Below are 23,701 nucleotides of genomic sequence, written 5' to 3' on the forward strand. Positions count from 1 at the left end.
CTGTCACCAAGGGGCATGCACATACCCCTTGGTCCTCAGGCTGTCCGCATGGGACGGGGCATACGCATGTCCCTGCATCCCTCAGCTGTCACCACGGGGCAGAGCATCCATCATCCCTGGGGATGTCACTGTGGGACAGGGCATGGATGTCACCCCATCTGCAGGCTGTCACCGTGGGGACATGGGCACACGCCTGGGTCCCCAGGCTCTCCACTCACCTACCCGCTGTGTCCCAGGTCTGTGACCACAGAGTGGGGCACACGGCACTCCCCGACCCAGCTCGTCCCCAGGCATAGGCAGAGCCACGGGCGCAGAGATGGGGCAGTGACACCCTTTGCTGCCACCACCACAGGGAGGGGAACTAGGACACAGGACAGAGCCAGAGTCATTTAAAAACTTGTCCTTTATTAGTCTGTCGGAAGTGAGTCCCTCTGCATAGGGCGTCCCACCCGGTTATAGCAAAGTGAGTAACATGAGGGGACAGAGCCCCTCCTGCCCGCAGCCCCCCAGAGCACGGGGACCGGGGGGGGAGCCCAGGGCTGTCAGGGACATCCCTCCCCGAGCAGCTCCCCGCTGCTGGGACCCCCTTCCCTCCCTGCCTCCAGTGTGAGGTGCCCCTCATCCTGCCCTGCCCCCTCCGGGGTCAGGTCTGAGACTGGTAGGGTGGTGACACCCCAAGACTCCCCCACATCCCGCAGGGAGCAATAGCACCAAGGGGGACGGCTGCTCGCCGCAGTTTATTCCGCGCTCCCCGCCGGGATGGAGGGGCTGGGGATGGGACAAGCGCTGCCGAAGGCACGGGGCCCCTCCTGGGAACGTTGGGTCCGGAGTTTGGGTTGGGGGGGATCTCAGCTTTGCTTGGGATTTACATTCTGGACCATGCAGTAGCACCAAAGTTCATGAGGTCACGGGTGACGACGTGCGGTTACTTCCGCTTCCTTCCGCAGTACTTCCCTTGTGCGCAGCCCACGCCGCCTGGGGGGGGAGGGTAGAGGGATGTGCACAGGGTTAGGCTTCCTCAGCACCCTTCAACCCCTTGGGGGGGGGGGGGGGTAAGGGCACGGGTGCAGGAGCCTGCCCCATCGTGGTGGGGGTCACCAGTGGCAGCACTCACCTCTAAAGCCCAAGGCACCGAGGGCTCCTCCATAGGTCTTGGGGGGCTTCCCTGCAGGGAGAAGCAGAATGGAGTGAGTGGGACCTCCACCCTGTGCGGCCATTGGGTGCAGGGGATAGATACACCCCCTCCACCCTAAAAATACCCCATGTGGGGGATGGACACTCACCACCGAATCCCAGCTGACCGGCAACCCCACCTGAAAGGAGAGTGGAGCCCTCAGCAGTCACCAGGCACCCCTCTTGCTCTCCCCCACACCCCCCAGCCAAGTGCCCCCAGCTCAGTCCAGCACCCTGCATCCCTCCCCAGGCCGTGGCCATGTCCCCCTGCTCCGTGGGCTGTGCGTGTCCCTGTGAGCCATCACCAAAACGTGCCCTGGGAGGTGCTGAAGCACAGAGCTGGGGATGGTACCTGGAAGTATCGGTGACACACCGAAGCCGGGAACTCCAACCCCTGGGGAAAAAGTAACAGCCAGTGACAGGCTATGACAGCAGTGCCACCCCAGCCTTGCCTGGCTGGGGCACCCTGGCTGGGGCCATTTGGAGGGACGGAAGCAGCTACAAAAGCCCCTATCCCCACCATGGCACCTGTCTGGGTTTGAGGTGCTCTCCCAGGCAGTATTGTGCCCAGCACGGGATGGCAGCAGGTGAGGACAGCAAGTGGGGACAAGTGTGATGTGGCAGGGGACATACTCCCACCCCAGCCCCAAACATGGGCACTCACCTGGCTGCAGCCCCCCAATACCAAAACCTGTGGGATGAGAGAACCCTGGTGAGGGCGGGGAGTGTAGGGATGAGGGTCACACTTTCAACCCCCGTGGCCAGAGCAGCTCCTGTTCCTTACCTGGCTTGGGAGGTTTCCCAGCAGCTCCTGGATACAAGAGCCCTGTGTCAGAGAAGGGCATCAGTGCAGCCCTCACTGGGGCTCCCTGCTGCTATGGTGCAGCCAGACCCTGCTATGAGACCAGAGGGTCGCCGGGCAGGGACCTGCATCTCTGCATACTGGGGACATGGTGCAGTACCAGCCCCTGTCACCATGGAATGGCAACGCTGGTGCTATGACCCTTGGTACCTGCTTGGTGATAGCATTCCTTTCTGATGCCCAGGAGCAGGGCAGGCAGCAGACACCAGATGGGGCACACTGTGTGTGGTGGGACCCAGAGGGGACAAAAGTGACCCTGCAAGCCCTGCATCCCATACAAACCCTTCCCTTTCCAGCACTCTGCCAGCATGCTGCTGCTGCTCCTCTCCCTGCGCCCCAGCCCTGAAGAGCCCTGATGCCAGGGGCCAGCATCACTCACCAGCACCAAGCCCACCAACTCCGAGGCCACCAGCTCCAAGGCCACCAACTCCAAGGCCACCTATGATGGGGACCCCAGGTGAGTGCCAGCAGGGACAGGCTTAGCCTAATGTGTGCCTGTCCTTCATCAGACAGCCGCCCATGCCCTAGGGAAGCATCCCTCCACTCTTATCCCTCTGGGGGGGCATCCCCCTGCCTCCACATCCTCACTGCCTGGGTTCAGCTCCTGCAAGCACCTACCTGGGACACCGCTGATCCCTGGGACTCCAACCCCGGGAACACCTGCCAGAAAGACGCCATTAACTCCTGTGCCCCCACAGCCCAGCACCCACAACTCTGGGCACCCCAGACAGTGCTAAACCCACTGAGATGGCACTAACACCCATTCTAGGTGTCCCCAACACCCATATCACAGTACCAAGAGCAAGAAGACCTGGAAGGGGCTCACCCCTGTGAGCAAGCAGTGCAGAGGAGGGGAAAAATGTCCCTAGTGGGTCCAGGGGAGGGGGCACAGATGGCACGTTGCACCCATAGGTGACAGCATGCCACTTCCAATGCCTGAGCCACCTTCCGCTGTGGCACCAAAGTGAGGACAGCACCCTGAATGGCCACATGAGAAGGGTGCCCAGTGACCATCTGAGGTGGACCTTGGGGCAGGGTGGCAGAGATACCTACCCAATTTCGGAGGTTTAGCACCAGGCTGCACCCCTAATTGGGGGATGCCTGCAAAGCAAATGAGGACACCACAGTTAGGATGATCACCCCTGTGCCCCCCCCACATGCCATCATCCCCCATCCCACCTGCATCTGCCCCGGCCACCCTGCAATGTGGCTCGGTGGCTTTTAGCATCCCTGGCCACCCCTGCCCCCAGGCAGGTCCCCATGGGGGTGTGTGGAAACACATACCTGCCCCAGGGAGTATGCCAGTACCAGGTACCCCCACACCCGGCACTAGCCCAGGCACACCACCGACACCAGGTGTCACTCCTGGCACCCCAGCAATGCCAGGCACTGCACCTGGCACCCCTCCAACGCCGGCACCTGCAGAGAGAGGGGGTGAGGTGGCATGAGGTCACCATGTGATCCCCATGCTCCCATGATCAACATGCGGTGCCCACCCAGAAGCCTCCCGGCTCCCGCGGGCCCAGGCTGTCCCACAGCAGGGCCTGGGGAGAGCCTGGCTGCCCACCAAGTGGGGAAAGCTGCCAGCGATGGGCTCCTCTGGCCGACTCACCGAATTTGGCTGCCTTCGCTGCTGCTTTGGCTGCTGCAGCTGGAACTCCAACCCCTGAGCAGAGACATCAAGAGGGCATTAGTGTCCCTGGGGGCGTCCTCTCCAGCAATGCTGGGCAGAGCCCATCCCTCCAAGGTGGCCATGAGTTGATGGAGACCACCGAGGTCCTCCTTGTGCCTCTCCTCCCCAGACCTAGCAGCCAGGCTGCCACCATCACCTAGCATCCTCCTCCTCACCTGGGACACCTCCAACACCGGGGACCAGGCCACCAACTCCAGGAGCAAGGCCACCTACACCGGGAGCCAGTCCACCTACACCAGGAGCAAGTCCACCCACACCAGGAGCCAGACCACCTGCTCCTGCAAGGAGAGAGGGAAGGAAGAGGGGTGGTGGAAGAGGAGCTCAGGAAGAGAGGTGGTGGAAGGAGCTGGCTGAAAAGCCATGGCAGGCTGGGCTGGGCACATGGATGAACAGATGAGTGGACAGAAAGATACTGAGGTGGCTGGCTGGCTGCTGGTGTGGATGGGTGAGTAGAAGGGAGGGTGGATGGACTAATGTATGAGGTGTAAGGATGGTGAACCTAGGAACCATCATGCAGACCAGCTCTCTGGAGAGCACTCCCTGACACAGCCAGGAACTCATCCCACGTCCTCATCTCCTCATCCCTGAGGAGGGCTCATCCCTCATCCCAACCCACAGGGACCCTGTTCAGTGCTGGGCCTCAGCCCCAACAAAGGCAGTAACCCAGGGTGAGGAAGTGCCAGGAGACAGGACATGTGGGATAACCCTGGAGAGATCCCATCTTACCATACTTGGCTGCTTTGGCGGCTGCTTTGGCAGCAGCGGCAGCTGCTGGGGCTCCGACTCCTGGGGGAGAGGGGAAGCATGAGGAGCAGTGATGGGCCGTGGTGGCCACACCAGCACCCCTCAGCCTCTGGAGACATGCCAAGCATCCCTTAGACACCATCTCACCTGGTATGCCTCCAACCCCGGGCACCAGACCGGGCACACCAACTCCGGGCACGCCAACTCCAGGCACGCTAACACCAGGCACACCGACACCAGGCACACCAACACCGGGCACACCGACACCGGGCACACCGACACCGGGCACACGCCCTGCTCCTGCAGAGAGAGGTTCAGGATGTGGCAGAGCAGGCTCTGTATGCACTGGCCTCCTGCCACCTGCAGTGCTGGAGGTGCCCCCAACTCTGCTCATTGTGAGCACCCCTTGTTCCTCCTCTGTCCCTGGAGAAGGATGATGGTCACTCACCAAATGCTGCAGCTTTCGCTGCAGCCTTCGCTGCGGCCGCAGCAGCTTCTGGGCCACCCACTGCATTGAGAGAAGGAAGAGAGTCATGGGACCAGCGAGGCCAGCACCACCCATCAGCTAGTGCCAACCCATCTGCTCACCTCCGACACCAGGCACCACGCCAGGAACCCCAGCCACACCGGGCACACCGGGCACTCCGGGCACACCAGGGACGCCAGGGACACCAGGGACACCAGGAACGCCAGGAATGCCAGGAACGCCAGGAACACCACCAATGCCGGGAACACCGACGCCAGCTCCTGCAGGCAATGAGAGAAGGGGAATTAGGTCTCATTGCAGCAACAGTTGAAAGGTGGGACCTTGTCATAGGTCTGCTCTCATTGTCATGCTATGGTGGGAAGAGCACCCTACCACCTCATCCACAGTGCTGTAAGGGAGGGACTGGTCCCATTTGTCCCAAGAGGCCCCAGTGAGGATGATAAATCTGCTGTTGTAAAAGAGTGGCTGGGAAGTCACCAGCACAGGGGACTATGATCATCCATCATCATGGGGGGCTCCAGATGGTCCTCATCATGGGGACATCAAGCCTTGCAGCCAAACAAGCCACATAGGAGATGTGGCTGGTAGTCCCCAGTAGTTGCTGGAAGGGCTGGGTGCCCTGCACACTGGCCAGACTGGGAAGCCTCCCAGGGCAGTGACAGTCCTGAGCCACTGGCACTCGTTACTGCCACAGGGACAGGCAATGCGTCACTTCTGGAAGGGCTGATAGAGGGGCTGGTGTCATGGGCTCCTGCTCTGCCCATGCCTGGCACCCAGCACAGAACGCATTCCCATTAACTTGTCACTGCGAAGTATCTCCCTAAATCCCATCTTTCCCTCGGCACATGGCAGGATTTTTTTCTACATGATGCAGAAGAGAAATGGAATCAATGGCCAGCAATGGAACTAGATGATTTTTAAGGTTCCTTCTAACACAAACTATCCTATGATCTATGAAAGGGGCCACTGAGCATGGCTGCCCCAAGGGGACTCACAGGGCTCTGCAGTGATGATGCAGGAGAAGGTCCTGGGACCCAGCCATGTGACCTCTGGCACTGCCTTTTGGAGCAGCATAGGATCCGCCACCCCCATGTGGAGCCTTGCGCCTGCTTTGCTTCCTCTCTGTGCCTGGGCTCACAGCTTCCCTGTTGCTTTGGCACACCCCTCATCGCCTCCGGGCTCCTGCTCGCCGGAGCTCCCTTGGGAGAGGTTATGACTGCTGAGTACCTGGGTTTTGCTAGCCAGGTTGGATGCACTTGCTAGATCTCACCAGGTTTTTGGAAGGTGGTGACCCTGGGATGTCTGCCCACCCAGGCAGCAAGGCTGAGCCTGCAGACACCAGACTGACCCGGAGAGCCAGGGTGGAGAGGGTCAGCAGGGTCCCCGGGGAGCTGCTGGGAGCTCCCTGCACCATGCAGCACGTACCGTACTTAGCTGCCTTTGCTGCTGCTGCTGCTGCTGCCGGCCCCCCGACTCCTGAAATAAGGGAGAGAAGGACCCTCAGCCACCAGCCCCCACAACCCACAGAGCCAGGTGATGGGTACAGGGCTCCTGGGGACAGTCACCTGCCACCCCGGGGACACCTCCGACGCCAGGCACCAAGCCGGGGACACCACCAACGCCAGGCACAAGGCCAGGGACACCACCAACCCCTGGACCTGGAGGGAAGCAGAGCTGTCAGACACCGCCCAAAATACCCCCTGCCACTGGCGTAGACGTGGTCTCTCCCAGTGTCACAGGAGGCTTCGTGACACCTGGCTTTGAGCACCTCAGCTGCTCAGGGGACCTGGGATGTGCCCAGGATTGGGATTCCCAGCTTCCTACACCCAACTCGGAGGTCTGGAGCCCACAGGACCACCCAGGAGCTTGGAGACCTCCGGGGTCCCCCATGGCCATGGTTATAAATCCCAGCTGCTCTCATGGCTGACATGCTTCTTCTGGATGCATTGGAATGAGCAGTTGTTTGCTACTGAGTTTCCCCCCACAAAGCAGCCAACAAGGCAAGCAGTGAACATGAGCTCTGCATCACCAGGTATGTCCCTCTGCTCACAATTAGTGGCTCATTACAGACTCCGCCGCCTGTCCCGACACCGTGTCAGAGCAAAATCACATCTCTTATGGGGAAACCGTGACTGATGGGGACACACTGCACTGTTTTGGGCAGCAGGAAAAGCTGTGATTTGTAATCCAGGCTTTTTGACACCCAAGCTGTGGTCTCCCAACAGGCTGCTGAAGCCTGCCCCCACAGGGGTCAAGCCCCTCTGCAGCCTTGGGGGGAGGTTTCACCAGCTTTTGCCTTCCACCAGCAAAAGCTTCTGGCTCAGCACAGTGGCTTCACCTCACCTGAGCTCTAACAAGCAGCCCTGGAGCCACAGCAGGGGTCTGTGCCTGGGAGAGAGTCCCAGGAGATGGCTCAGGGGGTGGTGGGGCTGGCTGTGAATCCACGCAGCCCAGTGCATGGCCTTGCAGGCAGCAGCAGGATCTGTCCCTGACAGTGGGGAACTCACCAAAAGCTCCTGCCTTTGCTGCTGCCTTTGCTGCTGCCGCCGCCGCTGCAGGACCTCCAACTGCCAGGGTAGTGGGAGAGAGTCAGGGGTGTGGGATGGGTGGAGGTGACCCAGAGAGCCCCAGAACCTGCATTGCCTCACCTCCAACCCCTGGGACAACACCAGCACCCGGTACCACTCCGCCAACTCCTGGGATGCCACCAGCCCCAGGCAGGACACCAGCTCCTGCCACAGAGGGGAAAGGGACTGTCAGCTTGATGGTGCAGGGACACCACCAGCATCCCCCAGGCCTGGGAGGGAGGGAGCCCCACTGGGGAGATGAGTGATGGATGTGCCCTCGGAGGGTGACTTACCGTATTTTGCTGCTGCTTTCGCTGCTGCTGCCTGTGCTCCAACTCCTGGAGAAGGACATGGGCAGCCATTAAGGTCCCACGACCATTCCCACCTCAGCTCCCCTACCCCACAGGGACTCTGGGGACTAGCCCCTCCTGTTAGCACCCACCCCGCTCTCCTTTGGGAGGCAGTGGATCCCTCGAGGCTGTGCCTGGGGAGACACTGGCACTGGCAGAGCCCAATGCCCTGTCTAAGGACCAGCAAAGTGACTGGAGTGCCCAGTTCCCCCACCATGGCTATGCCAGCCCCGCACCCCAGGGCTGCCTGGAAAGGGAGCATACCTGTCCCGGTGGGGTACCCTGCCTTTCCTCCTGCCCCGATGCCAGCTCCTATCCCACCTGGCCCGAAGCCTGCAATCACAAACAGAAAGGCAAAGCTGAGTCAGACACTGGCCCTAGGAAGGGGGCAATGAAACAGCCCCCTCAGCCCAAAGGATCTTCCTTCCTTTGGTGCCCAGGGATGTGGGTGATGTGCTGGAGCCTGCTCCACTGCAGCTGAGATGTCAGTTCTAACATCCCTGCCTGGAGCTGGCTGCAGCTCAAGACATATCCTGCAGAGCCCCCCATGCCATGGAATGCCAGGAGAACTGGGCTGCTCTCAGCTGGGTCCACAGGTAGCACAGCAGGGCAAGGCACAGGTCCCTGGAGGGGCCACCTCACCCTGGGAGCAGGATGCTCCTTATACCACCCAGAGGGTTGGTGGCCACAAAGCCATGGTGGCAGCCAGTGGGGCTTTGAAGAACTATGACCGCGGAGTGAGGGCTACAGGCACTCACCAAAGGGCAGCTTACCAGTACTGTAGGGCAATCCATAGCCACCTGGAGAGGAGAGAAGGTGGCAGGTTAGCACATGTCTGCTGGTGGCTCTGACCCCTCTGCCCTGCAGTGTAGCCCCTCTCTGCCAGCCAGCTGTGCATCACCAGCCCTTGGGGTTCCTTCCATCAGGATAGTAAATCCTCCAGGATACAGGAGATGCTTTTCTCCATCACCTTGGAAGCAGCATCTCTAAAAACAGCCACTCACTTTCAGGGGCCAAGGCTGTGGCACCCAGAGCCAGTTTTGCAGGAGCCTTCTATGATCCCACTTCATCAGGGGGTCCCCCAGGAGCCCTGCGGCAAGAGCTGTACCCAGCTGCCTGCACCATGGCCAGCTCCAAATGAAAGGGTTTAATTGGAATGACGGTGTGGGAGCCTCTGCGGAAATGTGACCTCTTTAGGAGGTTGGAGTGAAGCGACAGGGAGGGATTATGAGCAGCAATGTTGCGGCCAGTGAAATGTCTCCTTGTGAAAGAGCATGATCCCACTGCTCAGGATGGGACAGGGATGCCCATGACTCAGTGGGGAATGTGTGCTTGGGATGGGCAGCACCAAGCTCCCATTACAGCTGGCAGTGGCCTGAGGAGGAGTGATGGGCTGCCACATCCCCAGTGGGGACACCTCGAGCAGCACATAGGGTGGAAGGTGTCTCACACACAAAGTCTTCCTGCTGAGGGGGTTGTGGGATAGGAGGGATGCAGCTGTCTGCAGCCAGGACAGTACTGCTCATGGCAAAGTGTCTCTTTGAGTGTGGGACACTGTCCCCTACAGCCAGCAAGCATGTGGGGACCAGATTTCCCTCCATCCTGCCAGGCTGTCCCATCATATCCCATGCCAGCACAGAGGCAGATGCATTCCAGGCTGTAGTAGCTGTGAGTTGTGCTGGGTGTCCTCTACCTTGGCGACCTCCCTTACGCCATCCTCATAAGTGCCTCACTCACCCCAAAGCTGCAGAAAGATCCAGCACTGGGTGACACATGTTCAAAGGTTCAAAGAGTCTCCAAGGGTTTTGTCGGGTCCAAGTTCAGCTCCCCACCACCCTCAGCCAAATGTGAGAGCAGCCCCCACCCCAGGGCTGTCTGCATCCTTCCTGCACAAGCATGAGGATGCTACCAGCACTGCTGGGAGGGCTCAGGGTTAATGGGCACACTGGCTGGCATGAAAAGGGCTTTGCACTAATCAATGCCATCCCAGCATGGCTGGGTAGTGGGGAGCAGTCCCCATCCCTATGTCATGATGTGGGACCCCGATTTCAGCCACATCTTCAGGCTGAGCCCCCCATGAGCAGGCTGGCCCTGGGGCTGCCTGTTAAGTGGGGACAGCACAGAGCAGGAGCTGGCTAGAGCATTTGTAGCAAATAATCCAAAAAGGAGACTATCTGCTGAAAATGTTGTTTTCCCCATTGTCCTCTCATCCCATCTCAACTCAGCTGGGACACAGCACAGGGGAGATGGGGATGTGTGGAAGCCCGTGCACCTGTCTGTACCATCAAAGGGTGCCAGCCAGCCCAGTGTCCCAATGCTGCCAGTCCTGAGCCCTCAAAGGTGACAAACTGGCATCCCCCAGTGTCCTGGGAAGGACTGGGGCACCAGGTAGCACCCAGCAGCTGAAACCACAGCTGGGGACACCACCACTGTCCTGTTGGTCCCTGTGAGAGATGTGGTGCACTGATGGGGCTCCCTGGCCAGGGATGAGTGAGCTCCTCTGGCTTATTTCACAAAGGCTCCCCATAAAGAGGCTCAGCCTGCAGCTGCGTCAGGCTGGGCTGCAGGCCCCTGGCAGGGCTGTGTCAGGATGGAGCCAGGCACGGCTGCGCCATGCACTGGCGGTTTGCTCTCCACACCAGGCACCCCATGAAAGGCAGTCTGGGGCCGGGCTGCGGCCAGAGCCAGGCGGTATCCGATGGCAGCAAGGCCGAGTCGCCTCAAGGAGCATAACTCTGCCTCTGCAGGAGGAAGCCAGAGCAGGCCAAGTATTTCTGCTGCCATTTGCGGTAATGGGCCCCGGCAGGGGGAAGTTGGCGGAGCTGCCAGGAGCGGCGCCCGAACCAGGATGAGACCCGCTCCCCACGGATGGGCTCCCCCCACCAAGGCTTTCCTGCCTGCAACAACTCGTTTTGGCCAGTGGGAAAATGCCCATGGATGCACCCCAGGGATGCTGGTGCCTGCCCAGATCTGGCTGCCCAGATCTTATACTTAGTGGTCCCAGCCAGCACTGGGTGTTGTGCCCTCCAGGGGCCATGCTGCCAGCTTATTGGTCCCAAGAGCATCCCCTCCTTGGTGATGATCTTGGGACCAGTAAGCTGGCAGCATGGCCCTTGGAGGGCACAGCAGCTGGTGCTGGCCGCCCGGCACTGCCCATCCTCCACTGTCCTTGCCTGGGCATGGCTGGCTGGGGACAGGCAGAGCTGGCACCCAGCCCAGGGCTGGGAGTTGAAGGTTCCTGGAGCAGCCCCACATGGGGACAGGGTGCTGAGCACCCACAGGTTTCCCTGGGCTGGAGCTGATCCTCATCTGAGTGGGCAGCAGGGGGTGAGACCTTCCTGGAGCTCCATCTCCACCGCCTGCCTGCTGCTGGTGTCCTTAGCTAGAGCTCCTCAAGCCATGATATTCAGCTCAGGTGAATGCTCAGTGATACCTGATGCAACCCCAGGAGCCACAGAAAGCAGATAGTTCCTGCAAGGGCTATGTCTCATGCCAAGGACAGCCTGGGGTGGTCTACCCCAAAGCACATCCCCAGAACATGCTCTTTCCTACCTTATAACAATCACAGAGAGGCACAGCATCATCCTCAGGGGCTGCGGCAAGACCAGCGGCAGGATCCAAGCAGCTGCTCACAGGCAGGAGCTGCTGCTGGACTCACCTGCCCCTTGCTCTATCCTGCTGTCCCAGAGCCACCACCAGCAGCAGGTCCAGAGGACCTGATGGCATCGGGCTCAGCCCTGGGAAACGGCGGGTCCTCCTGGCACTGCTGGGGGTCTATCACCCCTAGCCCCTTTGGCTGTGGCAGCTTACCTGGGAGCTTAGGAGCTTTGATGGGATACCCCAGGGGGACACCGGGCTGCTGACCTCCAAAACCTCCTAGTCCTGCAAAGCCAACAGCAGACTCTCACCTGGAGCCCGCACCAGTCACTGCAAGAGGGGAGTGCCCCGGGGCACCCTGGGAGAGGAGAGCGGGTGGCTCAGGAAGCCCTGAGGCATCTTCTGGCGTGGGGAGGCCATGGCTGTGATGAACAGGCTTGGGAAGGAAGAGAAGGATAGGCGAGACAGATGGGACACTCACCAGGGATTCCTGCAAAGGCTCCTGCTCCTAGGCAGAAACACAAAAGCACCCATGTGAGCATCTGGGCTGTTCTTTGTGGTCCAAACTAGTCTGCATGGGTTACATAGGCTCAGCCGAAGGTTGGCTTCACTTGCCCATGTGCCCTGTGGGGCTGTGCCCAAATGATGGGCTGGAGTCAGGCCTGGCAGGATGGGGATGAAGGCAGAGCTGGAGCCAGCCCTGGACCCACCCTCTGCCCCAGTGTCCCCAGGCTATCTAGGGAACTTACCTGGACCTTTTGGCTTGACTCCAGCACCAGTGGGTACTCCAGGCAGCACCCCGACGCCAGGGAAGCGGATGCCTGTGGCAGAGACCAGAGAGCATTGCTTGTACCCAAGACCCCTGCACCCAGCTCCCAAACCTTGTCACCCATCCATGGCTCAGCACCAACCCTTGTACCCTGAGACAGGGCACCCCCATACACTAAGGGCTTGCTGCCCCGCCCCACGCCAGCCGCAGGGCAGAGCTGCTGCAGAAGGGTTTGCTCCAGCCCTTGTGTTGCCTTTCCTTTGTGGGGCCAGGCTGCCTGGACAGGAGCTCAAGGTGCCTGCAGGGTACATGGCACCTATGAGTAGGTCCCACTCATGACATCAAAGCACCAGCCCATGCCATGGTATAGCCAAGCCTGGGCATTGCTCACTGCCCAGTGATGTGCAGTGCCTTTGTGCAAGGTGGGGCTCTTTGGGGAGCTGGAAGCCCCAGCCTTCCAGGGGCAACAGGCAGCACTTCGGCCTTGCAATCACTTGGGTTGGGGTTTGGGCTTTGGGTTGTTTTTTTTTTTTTTTTTTGGTGGTGGTGGTGGTTCCCCCCCCCCCCCCCCCCCTTTCACAAATGTCTTTCATTATAACTCACGCATTTTCAGACATGGAAAAGACATTCCTGACCAGCAACACAGTTCTTCTGACAATGTCAAAACATCTTGTTTTCACAAGTTTTCCTCCCTCAAATTACTTTGCAGTGAGGAATTAGTCCTCCTCCTCCCCCTACTTCTCCCTTCTTTCCACGCAGTCTTTGGCTGGGCAAGCCAGTCCTGGCATGGCCTGTGCCAGCTGTTCTCCTGGTGCTGATGCTGCCTGCTCCTATGGGAGCTTGACACAAGACCCCTGGAGGTGCTGGGTTCCCCTGCCTTTGGCACGGTGGAAATGTCACTATGGCCCCAGCGAAAGGGTTTGGAAAGTACAGGCAGCAGTGATGGGGCAGGCAAGGAGTTCAGCAGGCAGGCAGCAAGGGGCTGCAGGAAGCCTGCTGCCGGGCAAGCAGGGGATGTGCTGCAATGGCCATCTGGCCACAAGGCTGTCGACTCAAACTGAATGCTGGCACTGGGTGGGGACCCCCTCGGGGATTGGGGTACTGCTGGTAGGTTGGGGATCCCCAGCTCACCTGCGCCAGGGAGCACACCGCCTGGGAAAGCTCCAGGAATCCCAGCACCTGCCAGGCAAGAAGAAGGCAACAATGAGCACCTGACAGGAGCCATTCGGGGGTCAGCTCTGGGGCCGTGCACCTACCTGGTACTTTTGGGGGTTTCACTGCTGCACCAGCCCCGGGCTGCACCACACCAGGTACCACTGCACCTGCAGGCAGCAGACATCCCCTGAGCCCCTCATCGGCTCCTGCACACTATGGCAGGCATGGGGACAGGTCTGCCTCAGGCTCAGCTATGCTTGGGATGAAGGGTATTTCCTTACCTGTAGAGACCCCGAGGCCACCAGGACCACCAATTCCAGCCACACCACCAATGCCAGCACCTGGGGGCATTGGGAAAAGGAATGAACCAGTGTGAGATGCCACTGCTGGGCTAGGGGTGGCCGGAGTGGTGCCAAAGGAAAGGACAAGTGAAAGACAGCTCTTGGGAGGCAAAGGGGACACCCTAAGGCAGTACCAGGGATGAGTCCCCTAGAGCTGGGCACAAGGACCCAGTGGCTCAGTGGTCTCCACTCCTTGGGGTTTGGGTTTGGCCAGTACCCCTTTGCCAGCACACCAACACATACAGGGTGCCTCTGAACTGTCAGCGATCCCCACAAGACCAGCACCTCCCACTTGCATCCCCCCAGCTCCGTGGGGAAAGCTTTACCAACCCAGGATCTCAGGGGATACCAGGAGCCCCAGCGTCACCTTGCCTGGCATTGTTAGGCACCCCCAGCACTCACCAGCTTTTGCAGCTGCCTTGAGTGCAGCGGCAGAGGCAGCACCAGGGAAGGCTGCCCCAGGGAAGGCACCTCCAGGGAAGACACCTGCAGCACCTGCAGGGAGAATAACCAGCATGAGCATCCCCAGACACAGGGAAGTGTCCTGGTCTTGCCCTCCATGCTGACCACCGTGGGCACAGGAGGAGATGAGCCATGCAGGGCTGCAGGGTGATGCCAGGGGCTGGAATGAGGCTGGGGAAGGTGGTGGTTAGCAGGCACTGCCCTGTCCTGCACCAGCTTCTCCCTGCATCCCCCCCAGACACATGCTCCCATCTGCATCCCACCCATCACCAGCTCTGCCAGCCACCCAGGGCACACGGCAGTGTCACTGGCTGCTGCACACACCAGGGTCCCCTGCTGCAGGTCCTTCCTCAGCTATCACTGCTTGGGTCACCCTGCCATGGATCAATGCCATGACACTGTGGGACCACAGGGATGCCTGTTGGTGGCTGCCAGCCCCTCAGGTCTGGGCAGAGCGCCCATCCCAGACGAGACACACCAGGGAGCCAAGGGAGTGCACTGGATGGGGACAACGCCCCTTGCTGTCTCCAGGGTGGGTCTCTGGGGACATCACCCAGAGAAAGTATGGAAAAGGGTGGCCAGTGGTCAGTGCTCACCTGGTTGTAGGCCGAGTGGGCCAAGTCCCCCAAGGCCTCCGACCCCTGGGAAGAGAAGTGGGGTGAGCTGCAGGAAACGGCCAGGGCCAGGGAAGCAGAAACATCCCAGTGCCCCATCCCCATGGGATGAGAGCATGCCCTGGGGACAGGCACAAGGACGGGTGGCAAATGTGCTGCCAGTATCTGGGCTCCCCATCCCATCACTTTCTGCCTTGCCTGCCCCCACCCCACTGGGCCACGAGGGGACAGAGCTGAAATGTTTATGGCTGAGGAACAAGTCCCTCCGTCTCCGGTCTGCGGCCAGCGCTGCCTTCCAACATCTGGGGCTAATCAAGCCCTCGTTCCCTCTAGGCGCAAATTCCAGTGCCTTTGGCTCAGGGCGCGGACACTGCGCGGCTGGGGCTGGGTCTTCGCAGCCGCCCCACATTTGGTTTTAATTATGCTGAAATAAAGGGCCTTGTTTTTCTTTCCACGAGCTGAAATCTGAGCAAACGGAGGTTGTAGCCCCCGCCTCGGGCTGGCGCTCCCACCATGCAGATGGGCCAGCACTGGAGCCAGGGGCTCAGTGTGCCCCTGCGCACCCCTGCCTGGGCAGGCAGAGCTTTGGTGGGTGAGGCGCTGGCACAGGGTGCCCAGGGAAGCTGTGGCTGCCCCATCCCTGGCAGTGCCCAAGGCCAGGTTGGACACAGGGGCTTGGAGCAAGCTGCTCCAGTGGAAGGGGTCCCTGCCCGTGGTGGGGGGTGGGACTGGAAGAGCTTTAAGATCCCTTCCAGTGCAAACCAGTCTGGGATTCTGTGATACTGTGATCTCTCCCTGGGCCTCAATGAGCACCAGGCATCTCCACTGGCACCAGCTTTGCCCCTGCACATTCAGTGCCTGTTGACCCAGCACTTCCTCACCATGCCTCAGGCTCTGTGCCCTCAGGCTGTGCATCCTCCTGCCTCCTCTTGTCACTCTCCTAGTGACGCACCCTCTCACCCTGTTATTTCTAGCCCAGTCAAACCCCAGCATGGGCTGCAGGAGGCTCAGCAAAAGCTACTTGGACACAAACAGCAGAGCTGCCAGCTTCCCACTGGCACTGCGCCTGGCAGGGCCAGGAAAGCGTTAGCTGGCATCTTCCCGAGGAGCTTTGGCACAGGTTTGCAAGCAGCAAGCACCCCAAAAAGGTGGTCTGGGGAGGCTGGAGGGGACAGGGTAGTGTGCCAAAGCATGGTAAGAGGAGGAAGGCTCCCTTGCCGCTACTGGGACTTGGCGGGGGTCAGTGTGCCAGGGCAGAGCAGAAAGTACTGTGTGCCTTGGCCATGGGGGTGCCCAGGGTCAGGGGGTCCTTTGGCTGTGTGAAATAAACATGAAGGCAACAGGGGTCAGGAAATATCTTGTCCCCTGGCATGGCTAGCGATGGTGAGAGCACCAGGGCAAGGCTTCTTACCTGGTTTGAGAGGTTTTCCTGCAGCTCCGAGTCCTAGGGGAGAGCGAGTGGAGAGGGATCAGAGCCATCCTTCCTCCAAGCATCCCCCAAAGGTGGGATATGGTGCAGGACGGGGATGCCCTTCCCCTCACAAGCAGCTTTGCTGGGGGTCCCCATCCCAGCACCCACATGGACAAAGTGGTGCCAGCACTCACCTGCTCCCAAACCTCCAACCCCAGCACCTGCAAGCAGCAACAAACAGTCTTAGCACCCATCCCAGTGAGCACCCACCACTCACCCACCCACCCTTGCCAGGCTTTCTGGGGTGTCCATGGGGAAACAGAGAGGGTCATAAGGGTGCCAGGCGATGGGGCATCCCCCCTGGGATGTCCCCAGGCTTTTGGAGGAAACAATGGGGACAGGCTGTGACCTCTGAGCAACTCCTGTGGCCAGGGCTGAGCAGGCTGTGCCAGTCCTGGACAGTGGACACTGCCACCCTGTCCTGTCCCTGCGCTTTGAGGCTGGCACTGAGGAAGCCACCCAGGGCTGAGCAGCCATATAGGATGTCCTCATGTCCCCTGGTCCCAGTTGGCAGGTCCCCAGCCCTCTGTGGTGGCTCACAGGCATGAGAGGCTCCCCAGGCACCTGCCCTGTGCCTGCAAGCATGGTGATACACACACACACACCCACACACACACCCCCACACACCCACCTGGACCCCCTTACCTGGGAAAAAGCCTCCTCCGGGAACTCCCCCTCCTGGAATAGCACCAGGGACCCCTGCAAGAGAAGTGACCCTCATTAAAATCCCCCCAGGGATCCAAGTTTGTCTGGTGAGGTGGGGGGGAGCACTTCCTTGGATGGGGAGATGCTCCCTGCAGACGAGGTGGGAAGCAGAGCCCTGGGGCAGGCCCCTGTCTGTCCTTGTAAACCTCAGTTTCCCCCCTGTGACAGTGGTGACAGGGCTTGGAGGTACCCCAGCCAGGAGCCAGGGAGGGCAGCTTGGTGGAGGTGGCAGCAGGTCCTGCATGGGAAGGAAGGACATGGGGCTGCTGTGAAGTGGTTCTGGTTGGTGTCCAGCTCTACTGGCCTGTACCACAGCCAGTGCTGTCTCCATCATCTCTGGCTCCACATGTCTCTGGGGTACCTGTCCAGCCATGTAGTGGTGGGGTGGGGCTGTCCCTGTTCAACCCTGCAGGCCATGCTGATCCCAGCCAAACCTGGCTGTGGCTGCCGCATGCCCACGCTGCTTGCCCTGCCTTGCCCTGCCTTGCTGCCAGTGGGAGAGCCAGTTCAGGCACAGTACTGAGGTGTTGGACTTGGGGAGAACAGTGGCACAATCCACTGAAACCACCTGCACCCCTGTGCCCACCTCTAGGAAGCTGAGCTGAGTGTTTAACCACCCAGATCCCATCGCTTTCCAGGGCACGTGGAGCCCATGCTCAGACAACCCCGCAGTGCTGTCCATCTGGTTTGGGCTCTGGCAAAATTCTGTGTCCTGCAGACCACCAGGCAGCCAGCCCATGGGTGGTCACCCTGCTCCATCAGGGCCATGGCTGGGGCCTGCAGGTGGGTTGGTGGCACAGGGCAGGAGGATGCTCCGCTTTTGGCTGGAGCATGTTTTTGGCACTGGGGCAGCTGCCATGGGGTTTGCAGTGGGATTTGCAGTGAGGCTGGCAGGAGGATCTGGGGGTTGCTGGAGGCAAGAGCAGGGCTGCCATGGCCAGCACCCCTGTGGCAAAGCTGCACTCAGCGCTGGGCAGAGGGGATGGAGTTCAGGCTGGATGGCACTGTGGACCCTGCAGTGGCATGGCTGGGACCTGAGGACCTGCTGTCGTGCTCCAAGGCTGCAGTGGCCTCCCAAGCACCCTCAGGAGCTGGGTGCATGAACCACAAGCTGCACAGTGCCCAGGGACAGCACAGAGAGGTGTCAGGCAGAGCTGGCAGCCATGGTGAGAGGTACCCTGTGCTGCATATCTCCATTTCAGAGGAGGTGCGAACTCTGGGGGTCCCCTTTCATTGTGCCCGTAGCCCCTTGCTTCACCCCAATAGCTGCCTGCTGTGACACAGCAGGGATGAGGGTGTCCTCTGAACCCTGCTCACAGGTCCCCAGGGCATGTAGGACAGACACCTCAGCCCAGCCATGCAGAGAGAGCAGGCAGTGGGATGCACCCACATGTGTGTCAGGACACACGTGTGAAGAGGGGTGCCAGACTGTGCACACACAGGAGATGTCAGGACACACGCACCGGCAGACATGCACCTACCAACCCACTGGGACACACACAGAGGACCTGTGCCAAGTCCTGTCACACAGTGCTGTGCCCCCCAAAACCACCCTCAGGCCCCTGCTGGGGCTGGGGGACAAATCGGGCCCTGGAGCAGCTGATGGAATGGTGGGGACATGCACTGGGCCATTGCTCCGGCCGCTCACCCTTCTGGCATGGCACTGCATGGCACGGCACAGCCCAGCCCAGCTGCCAGCCAGGTGTTTATGGAGCGGTTCCTTTCCCAGCACACTCCCCCACCCACAACCCGCCCCTCCGCCCCCCCCCCCCCCCAGCTTGGAAAAATAAATCCCAACTTCTTGCCTGTTTCTAAACAGACTCCAAGCATCCACACATTGCCTGGCCTCCCCCCACTCCCCGCCCTCCTGGGAGCCAGAGCCAGCGGGATCCAGCCAAGATTCATCTGGGTACCCCCATGCTTGAGGCTTGTGACCATCCCCCACCAAGCAGGGGGTCCCTGCAGTGCTCAGCCCCAGGGTGATCCCCAGCCTCAGACCCTACGGCCAAGGCAAGGTCCCTGGTGCTGGGTGATGCTAAGCACCCAGGGACCTGGGCTGAGCACTCCTACCCCTGGGGAAGCTTCAACAAGGCTGGATGGCTCACAGCCTTCCTGGGGTTCTTGGAGATCCCTGCCCACAGCCATGCTGCTATTCTCCACCCTTCAGCATTGTTACCCTCCTGCGGACGCTGAAAGGGAGGTCCTGCTTCCTCCAGACACCATACCATGGCCAAGGCACTGTGCTCATCCCAGTGGCTGACAGCAGGTCTGCACCTTCTGAAGGATTACAGGGGATGTGCCAGTTTATCAGTCCTCTCCATGCCCACATCAGTAGGTGGAGGATATCAGCAAGTCCCGCCAGGATCTTGGAAGGCTGGGGGCAGCAGAATAGCAGAAATGGGGATGCCATGAGACTTTGGGGAGCCAAGGCTTTCACTCAGGAGCATTGCAGGAGGCTGCTCCCCCTGGCTGCTCTCTCTGACCACTCTGGTGCCAAACACAGCCCGCTCTGCACTTCTCATGAAGCTCTTTTCTGAACTGTGTTGGTGCTGGCAGAGCTGGGTTCATCCCAGTGGGAAGGCAGTGCCCATAACCCAGCCTGGGGTCTGCTCCCCAGCATAGCATGCCTCTCTTTGACCTCTCCATCCTGCATTCCTCTGGCACATTGGGAAGAGCAAACTGAGTCATCAGCCCCTCATTGCAGGAGGAGCTCTGTGCTGACTCTGCCCCTGGTCCCAGCCTGCTGGGACTTCGGGAAGGGGGGTTTCTCCTATCTCGCAGCTTGTCTCTGAGCCGAGGCTGGTTGTAAGCCTGCAGAGCACTGGGCTGGCCCCCAGCACCCACCCCACGGGTATGTTCTCAAGCCAGTATCATCTGTACCATTTCTAACTGCACCACTGATTGCAGCTTTCTTTACAAGCCAGAAGTACAAATGTTTTCTCTGTTCTACAGCTTTCATGACCGAGACCAGGCTGGAGAATCCACCACAGGACACGAGCTCACATCCTTACTGTGCAGCCAAACCTTGTACCTCACCACCTTCCCTGTGGCTGTGGGCTCCTGGGGCAGGCTCAGCACGTAACCTCTGCTGATATTTCGTAGAATTTCCATAGCATTTCCCCTCTTCCCTCACACCACTGCTTGCTTTTTCTTGGGAAAATGGGGTTTGGAAATACGCAGTGTCCAAGCAACGTTGAAGCTGCACTACGTCCTGGCCCCAGCTTGCTAGTAGCAGCTTGGGAAGAGCAGGGAGGCTGCTGCCAACAGCCTAGCTCCTCTGCAGCCCTCTGAGACTCCAGCTTTCATCTCAGAGTACTGGCAGACAAGCTGCACCCTGCAAGTTGTTTGCAGAGGTGGTAGCCCCAGCAGGATGGTGCCTTGGGAAGGTGCCTGTCTGGGAGGGAGAAATACCACCCCAGTCCCACAACTGGCCCTGAGGCACCCTGGGGACTTTGGGTGTCTTTGGGTGTCCCCATGGTACCTAGGCTGGGATGCCAGTACACTGCACCTACTCAAACTTCCCCCTGTGGTCCCAGAGAACTGCAGGGCTGAGAGTCCTCCTGGTTCCTTCTGCCCTGTCCTCCACCATGGGAGGCAATAACGGATGGATGGATGGATGGATGGACGGATGGATGGATGGACGGATGGAAGCACTGTGGGACAGATACCCCGCTCCAAATGATGGTACACGCTGCATTTGGCAACTTTAGGGAAACACACAGCAGGTTCCCCATGGGATCCAGCCACACACCTCCCCACAGTGCCCGGTACAACTCTGCTGTCAGGGTGCAGAGCAGCAGGGGATGATTCTGACCTGCTGCTGGGAGTTTCCCAAGTACCACCATCTGCTGCAAGCCTGGGGCTCAGCTCCTCTGCACTGCTTTGTGTGTAGAGGAGGCTCCCCTTTTTCCCCTTGACCCTGGGATCTCTCAAGTGTCTCTCTCCTGCCAGGCTGGTTTGGAGCCACACTGGCAGTGGGTGCTGGAGGATGCTGCTGGTTGGTAGCCCCCCCACACCATGCCACTGGCTGTGCCTCTGTTCCAGCACAGTCCACAAGGGTTGGCAGGGCAAAGAGTGTGGCTGAACCTGCCTGGTGCCACACAGCACATCAGGTTGCAGAGGCACTGCTCGTTCCTCTATGGGGAAGCGTCCTCCAGTGTCCCCATGAGCACTGGGCCATGGCTGTTTCCTCTATGAGCTACTTTCCAAATCAGCAGACACCTCTGGAGATTGAGCCAGAGTCAACAGTCACAAACTGCTCAGAAACTGCTGCAGGATCTCATCAGGGGACCAATGTCCTCCAGAGACAGTCCCAGCTGGCCATTGCTTGAGACCTGGGGCACAAAGCCACTGTAGCAGCAAGCAGCATGGAGCTGCACCATCACTGCTGGTGCTGGAGAGTGCCCACTACTGAGCTGCATCCCATCAAGCACCTTGACCCTTAGCAGCAGTTACCCAGGATCAGGCACTGACTGTGGCTCGGCTTTACAGGTGCTGTATAGCTGGGCACCCCTCTGGCTCATGCTCCCTGCACAGCCAGAGGCAGACTAGCCCATGTCTGGAGTCCACCATCAAACCAGGGCAGAGCAGGGAGCAGCAGGGCTCTGGCAGATGGAGCTGCTGCCTGCAGACCCCTAAGTGCTCTGCCTGTGGTGAGGGGTGGCCCAGGCTGCAGCTGCCCAGTGCCATACACAGCCCTAGCACTGCCCTCCCCTGACCACTGGGTCCTGTCCTCTCCCCTCCTCTGGTCCTCGGTCCTCTCTGGTTGAGAAGCCTCATGAAACAGCTTTGGTGCTGACACCATTGCTGGTGGTGGCTCTGCCCATCACACAGTCTCCACAGTGTGACACAGGAGAGGTCTCCAGAGGGGGCTGTCCCATACCTAACCAGGCTGTCCCCACCTTGCAGCCCTTTGCCCACTCTGGTCATCGCAGCGGGCTGAAGCTCAGTGCTCAGAGCTACTTGCTGTGCATGTCATGGCCTGACCACAAGACACAAGTGTCCGTTCATCCAGCCAGCACCCGCTGCTCTGGCAGCTCCGGCTGCATCCCACAGCGTGGTGGGATGCACAGTCCATGCGGGCTTTGCCTCTCTGCATCAGCAGTATGTTTGCTGCACGTGCATGCGCATGTGCTGGGGTGTTGCACAGCCCCTGTTCAACCAAGGCACCAGCCAGCGAGCCATGACCTGTGCAATGCACGGGTGGATGGAGCCAATGCTGGTGATACAATGCAAGGGGACACCCCAGGCACTCAGAGCCCAGAGTCAGGCAGGCTGAGCCTCCTGCAACTGCACCAGCCCAGCCGGCTGTGCAGCAGCCACACACTGCAAAGCAGCTCGCACGCATCGGCTGCGGGATGCAACACGCTGACCCCCCCTGCCCCTCCAGATCACATCGACATCACACCGGGTGGGTGACTGGTGCCAGCTCCCTGGGGCCCCTCGCACTTGTAAGCCCCATGGGCGCTTAGAGGACACCCTTGGCTGCCTTGCTCTGCGCCCTGCCTGAGGGTCCCTGAGCCTCATGAGTCTCTGAGTTTCCTGTATCCCAGAGCCTTTTGTGTCCTCAGGTCCTCTCGCTAGGACATAGCACCTCGCAGCCTTCTCCCAACAAGTGCTTTGCACAGTGATGCCGTTCCTGGGCTGCCCTGCCACCATCCCTGTGGACATTCTGCCCCACCCGGGTGGGTTGGGGGACAGAAGTTCCCCCAGGGAGGTGCTCAGGGCAGGGCAGGGGGCATTTGTCCCTGCTTGGGGACACGCACCCGGGGCAGGTGGGGGCTGCCTGGGTGGGCTGTAGGAGGCAGCAGCCGAGGAGGGTCCGTGCAGAGGGAGAGTAAAGCGGGAGCTGGTGAAAGGGGAAGGAGCCTTTTCTTTCCTTACCTCCTTGCTGAGAAGCCGGGAGGATGGAGAACAGGAGGAGGACTCCGGGAAGGAGGGGTGCAGCTGCCTGCCTTGCCATCTCTTGAAGCAATGCCCCCGTGCTCCCGCAGGCTGTGTGTTTTATCCCAGAGCTGCTTAATTGTTGCTTCCAAGGATGCGAGGGGAAGGGGAGGGGGGGTGTGTGTAAGGAGGGAGGGGAAAAGGAGAGGGAGAAGGGGGGAGAGAGGCACAGGACACTACGTCATGAGGAAAGGGCAAACACACACCAGCATCTCCAGCCGATTGGACTGGCTGAGGGTTTTTTTCCCTTTTTCCCTTTTTTTTTTTTTTTTTTTTTTTCTCGTTTAATTCCTCTTTCTCCAAACTGAGCTCACCTCTGCCAAAAAAGCTGGAATGGGGGGAGCTGCCAAGGCAGCCTGCGGGGGGCGGGGCCGGGGAGCGGGAATGGAGCGCTGCGCCCCCCCCGATGGGACACCCCGTCCCCGGTGGTACCGGAGAGGTAGTGCTCCGGATGTGTGTCCCACACCCTGGGGTCGCGTCCCGGGTGGCACCGGGCGGAAGGGGGTGAAAGAATGGGGGTGTCCGGAGCGCAGGCGGGTGCCAAGGGGGAGCCGCTCCACCCGCGGGGAGCGGGGGAAGGAACGGTCCCGGTCCCGGTGTCCGGCGGAGAGGGGCACCACCGCCGGCGGCCGTTAGGTGGCGGGAGCGGGGTGCGCGGTGCGAGAGCCGGCCGGTCCGCAGGAGAGTCTGCGGCTTGGGCCCGGGAGCGCGCGTCCGCGTCCCGGCTCCGGCCCTGGGGTGTCCTGGGGACACGCAGCGCCCGGCCAC

The 23,701-nt window shown here is 60.3% G+C and overlaps 1 protein-coding gene across 15 annotated transcripts; it reads right to left on the reverse strand.

Moving 5' to 3' along the window:
- Positions 1-385: 385 nt before the first annotated feature.
- On the reverse strand, positions 386-23,059 carry ELN (elastin). Of its 15 annotated transcripts, none has more exons than XM_065694688.1 (35): positions 22,874-23,058; positions 16,931-16,984; positions 16,420-16,446; positions 16,226-16,258; positions 14,797-14,841; positions 14,141-14,233; positions 13,679-13,738; positions 13,499-13,564; positions 13,374-13,421; positions 12,223-12,294; positions 11,955-11,981; positions 11,687-11,758; positions 8,650-8,676; positions 8,141-8,209; positions 7,820-7,864; positions 7,608-7,691; positions 7,467-7,526; positions 6,525-6,617; positions 6,385-6,435; positions 5,061-5,219; positions 4,921-4,980; positions 4,620-4,772; positions 4,455-4,514; positions 3,884-4,006; positions 3,648-3,701; positions 3,320-3,454; positions 3,089-3,136; positions 2,654-2,695; positions 2,415-2,474; positions 1,958-1,999; positions 1,838-1,864; positions 1,526-1,567; positions 1,284-1,313; positions 1,115-1,165; positions 386-975 (listed from the first exon to the last, which is right to left on the reverse strand). In XM_065694688.1, the coding sequence occupies exons 1-35, from the start codon at positions 22,950-22,952 to the stop codon at positions 926-928; spliced, it is 2,241 nt and encodes a 746-aa protein (XP_065550760.1). In that variant the 5' UTR covers positions 22,953-23,058; the 3' UTR covers positions 386-925. The 15 variants fall into 15 exon arrangements, with proteins under 15 accessions (XP_065550760.1, XP_065550759.1, XP_065550767.1 ...); XM_065694687.1 differs by having other exon boundaries at positions 1,838-1,882; XM_065694695.1 differs by lacking the exon at positions 11,687-11,758 and having other exon boundaries at positions 1,838-1,882; positions 22,874-23,059.
- Between the last annotated feature and the right edge of the window lie 642 nt (positions 23,060-23,701).

The sequence above is a fragment of the Lathamus discolor genome, chromosome 14 (genome assembly GCF_037157495.1).
Source record: "Lathamus discolor isolate bLatDis1 chromosome 14, bLatDis1.hap1, whole genome shotgun sequence".
Taxonomy (NCBI): Eukaryota; Metazoa; Chordata; class Aves; order Psittaciformes; family Psittacidae; genus Lathamus; species Lathamus discolor.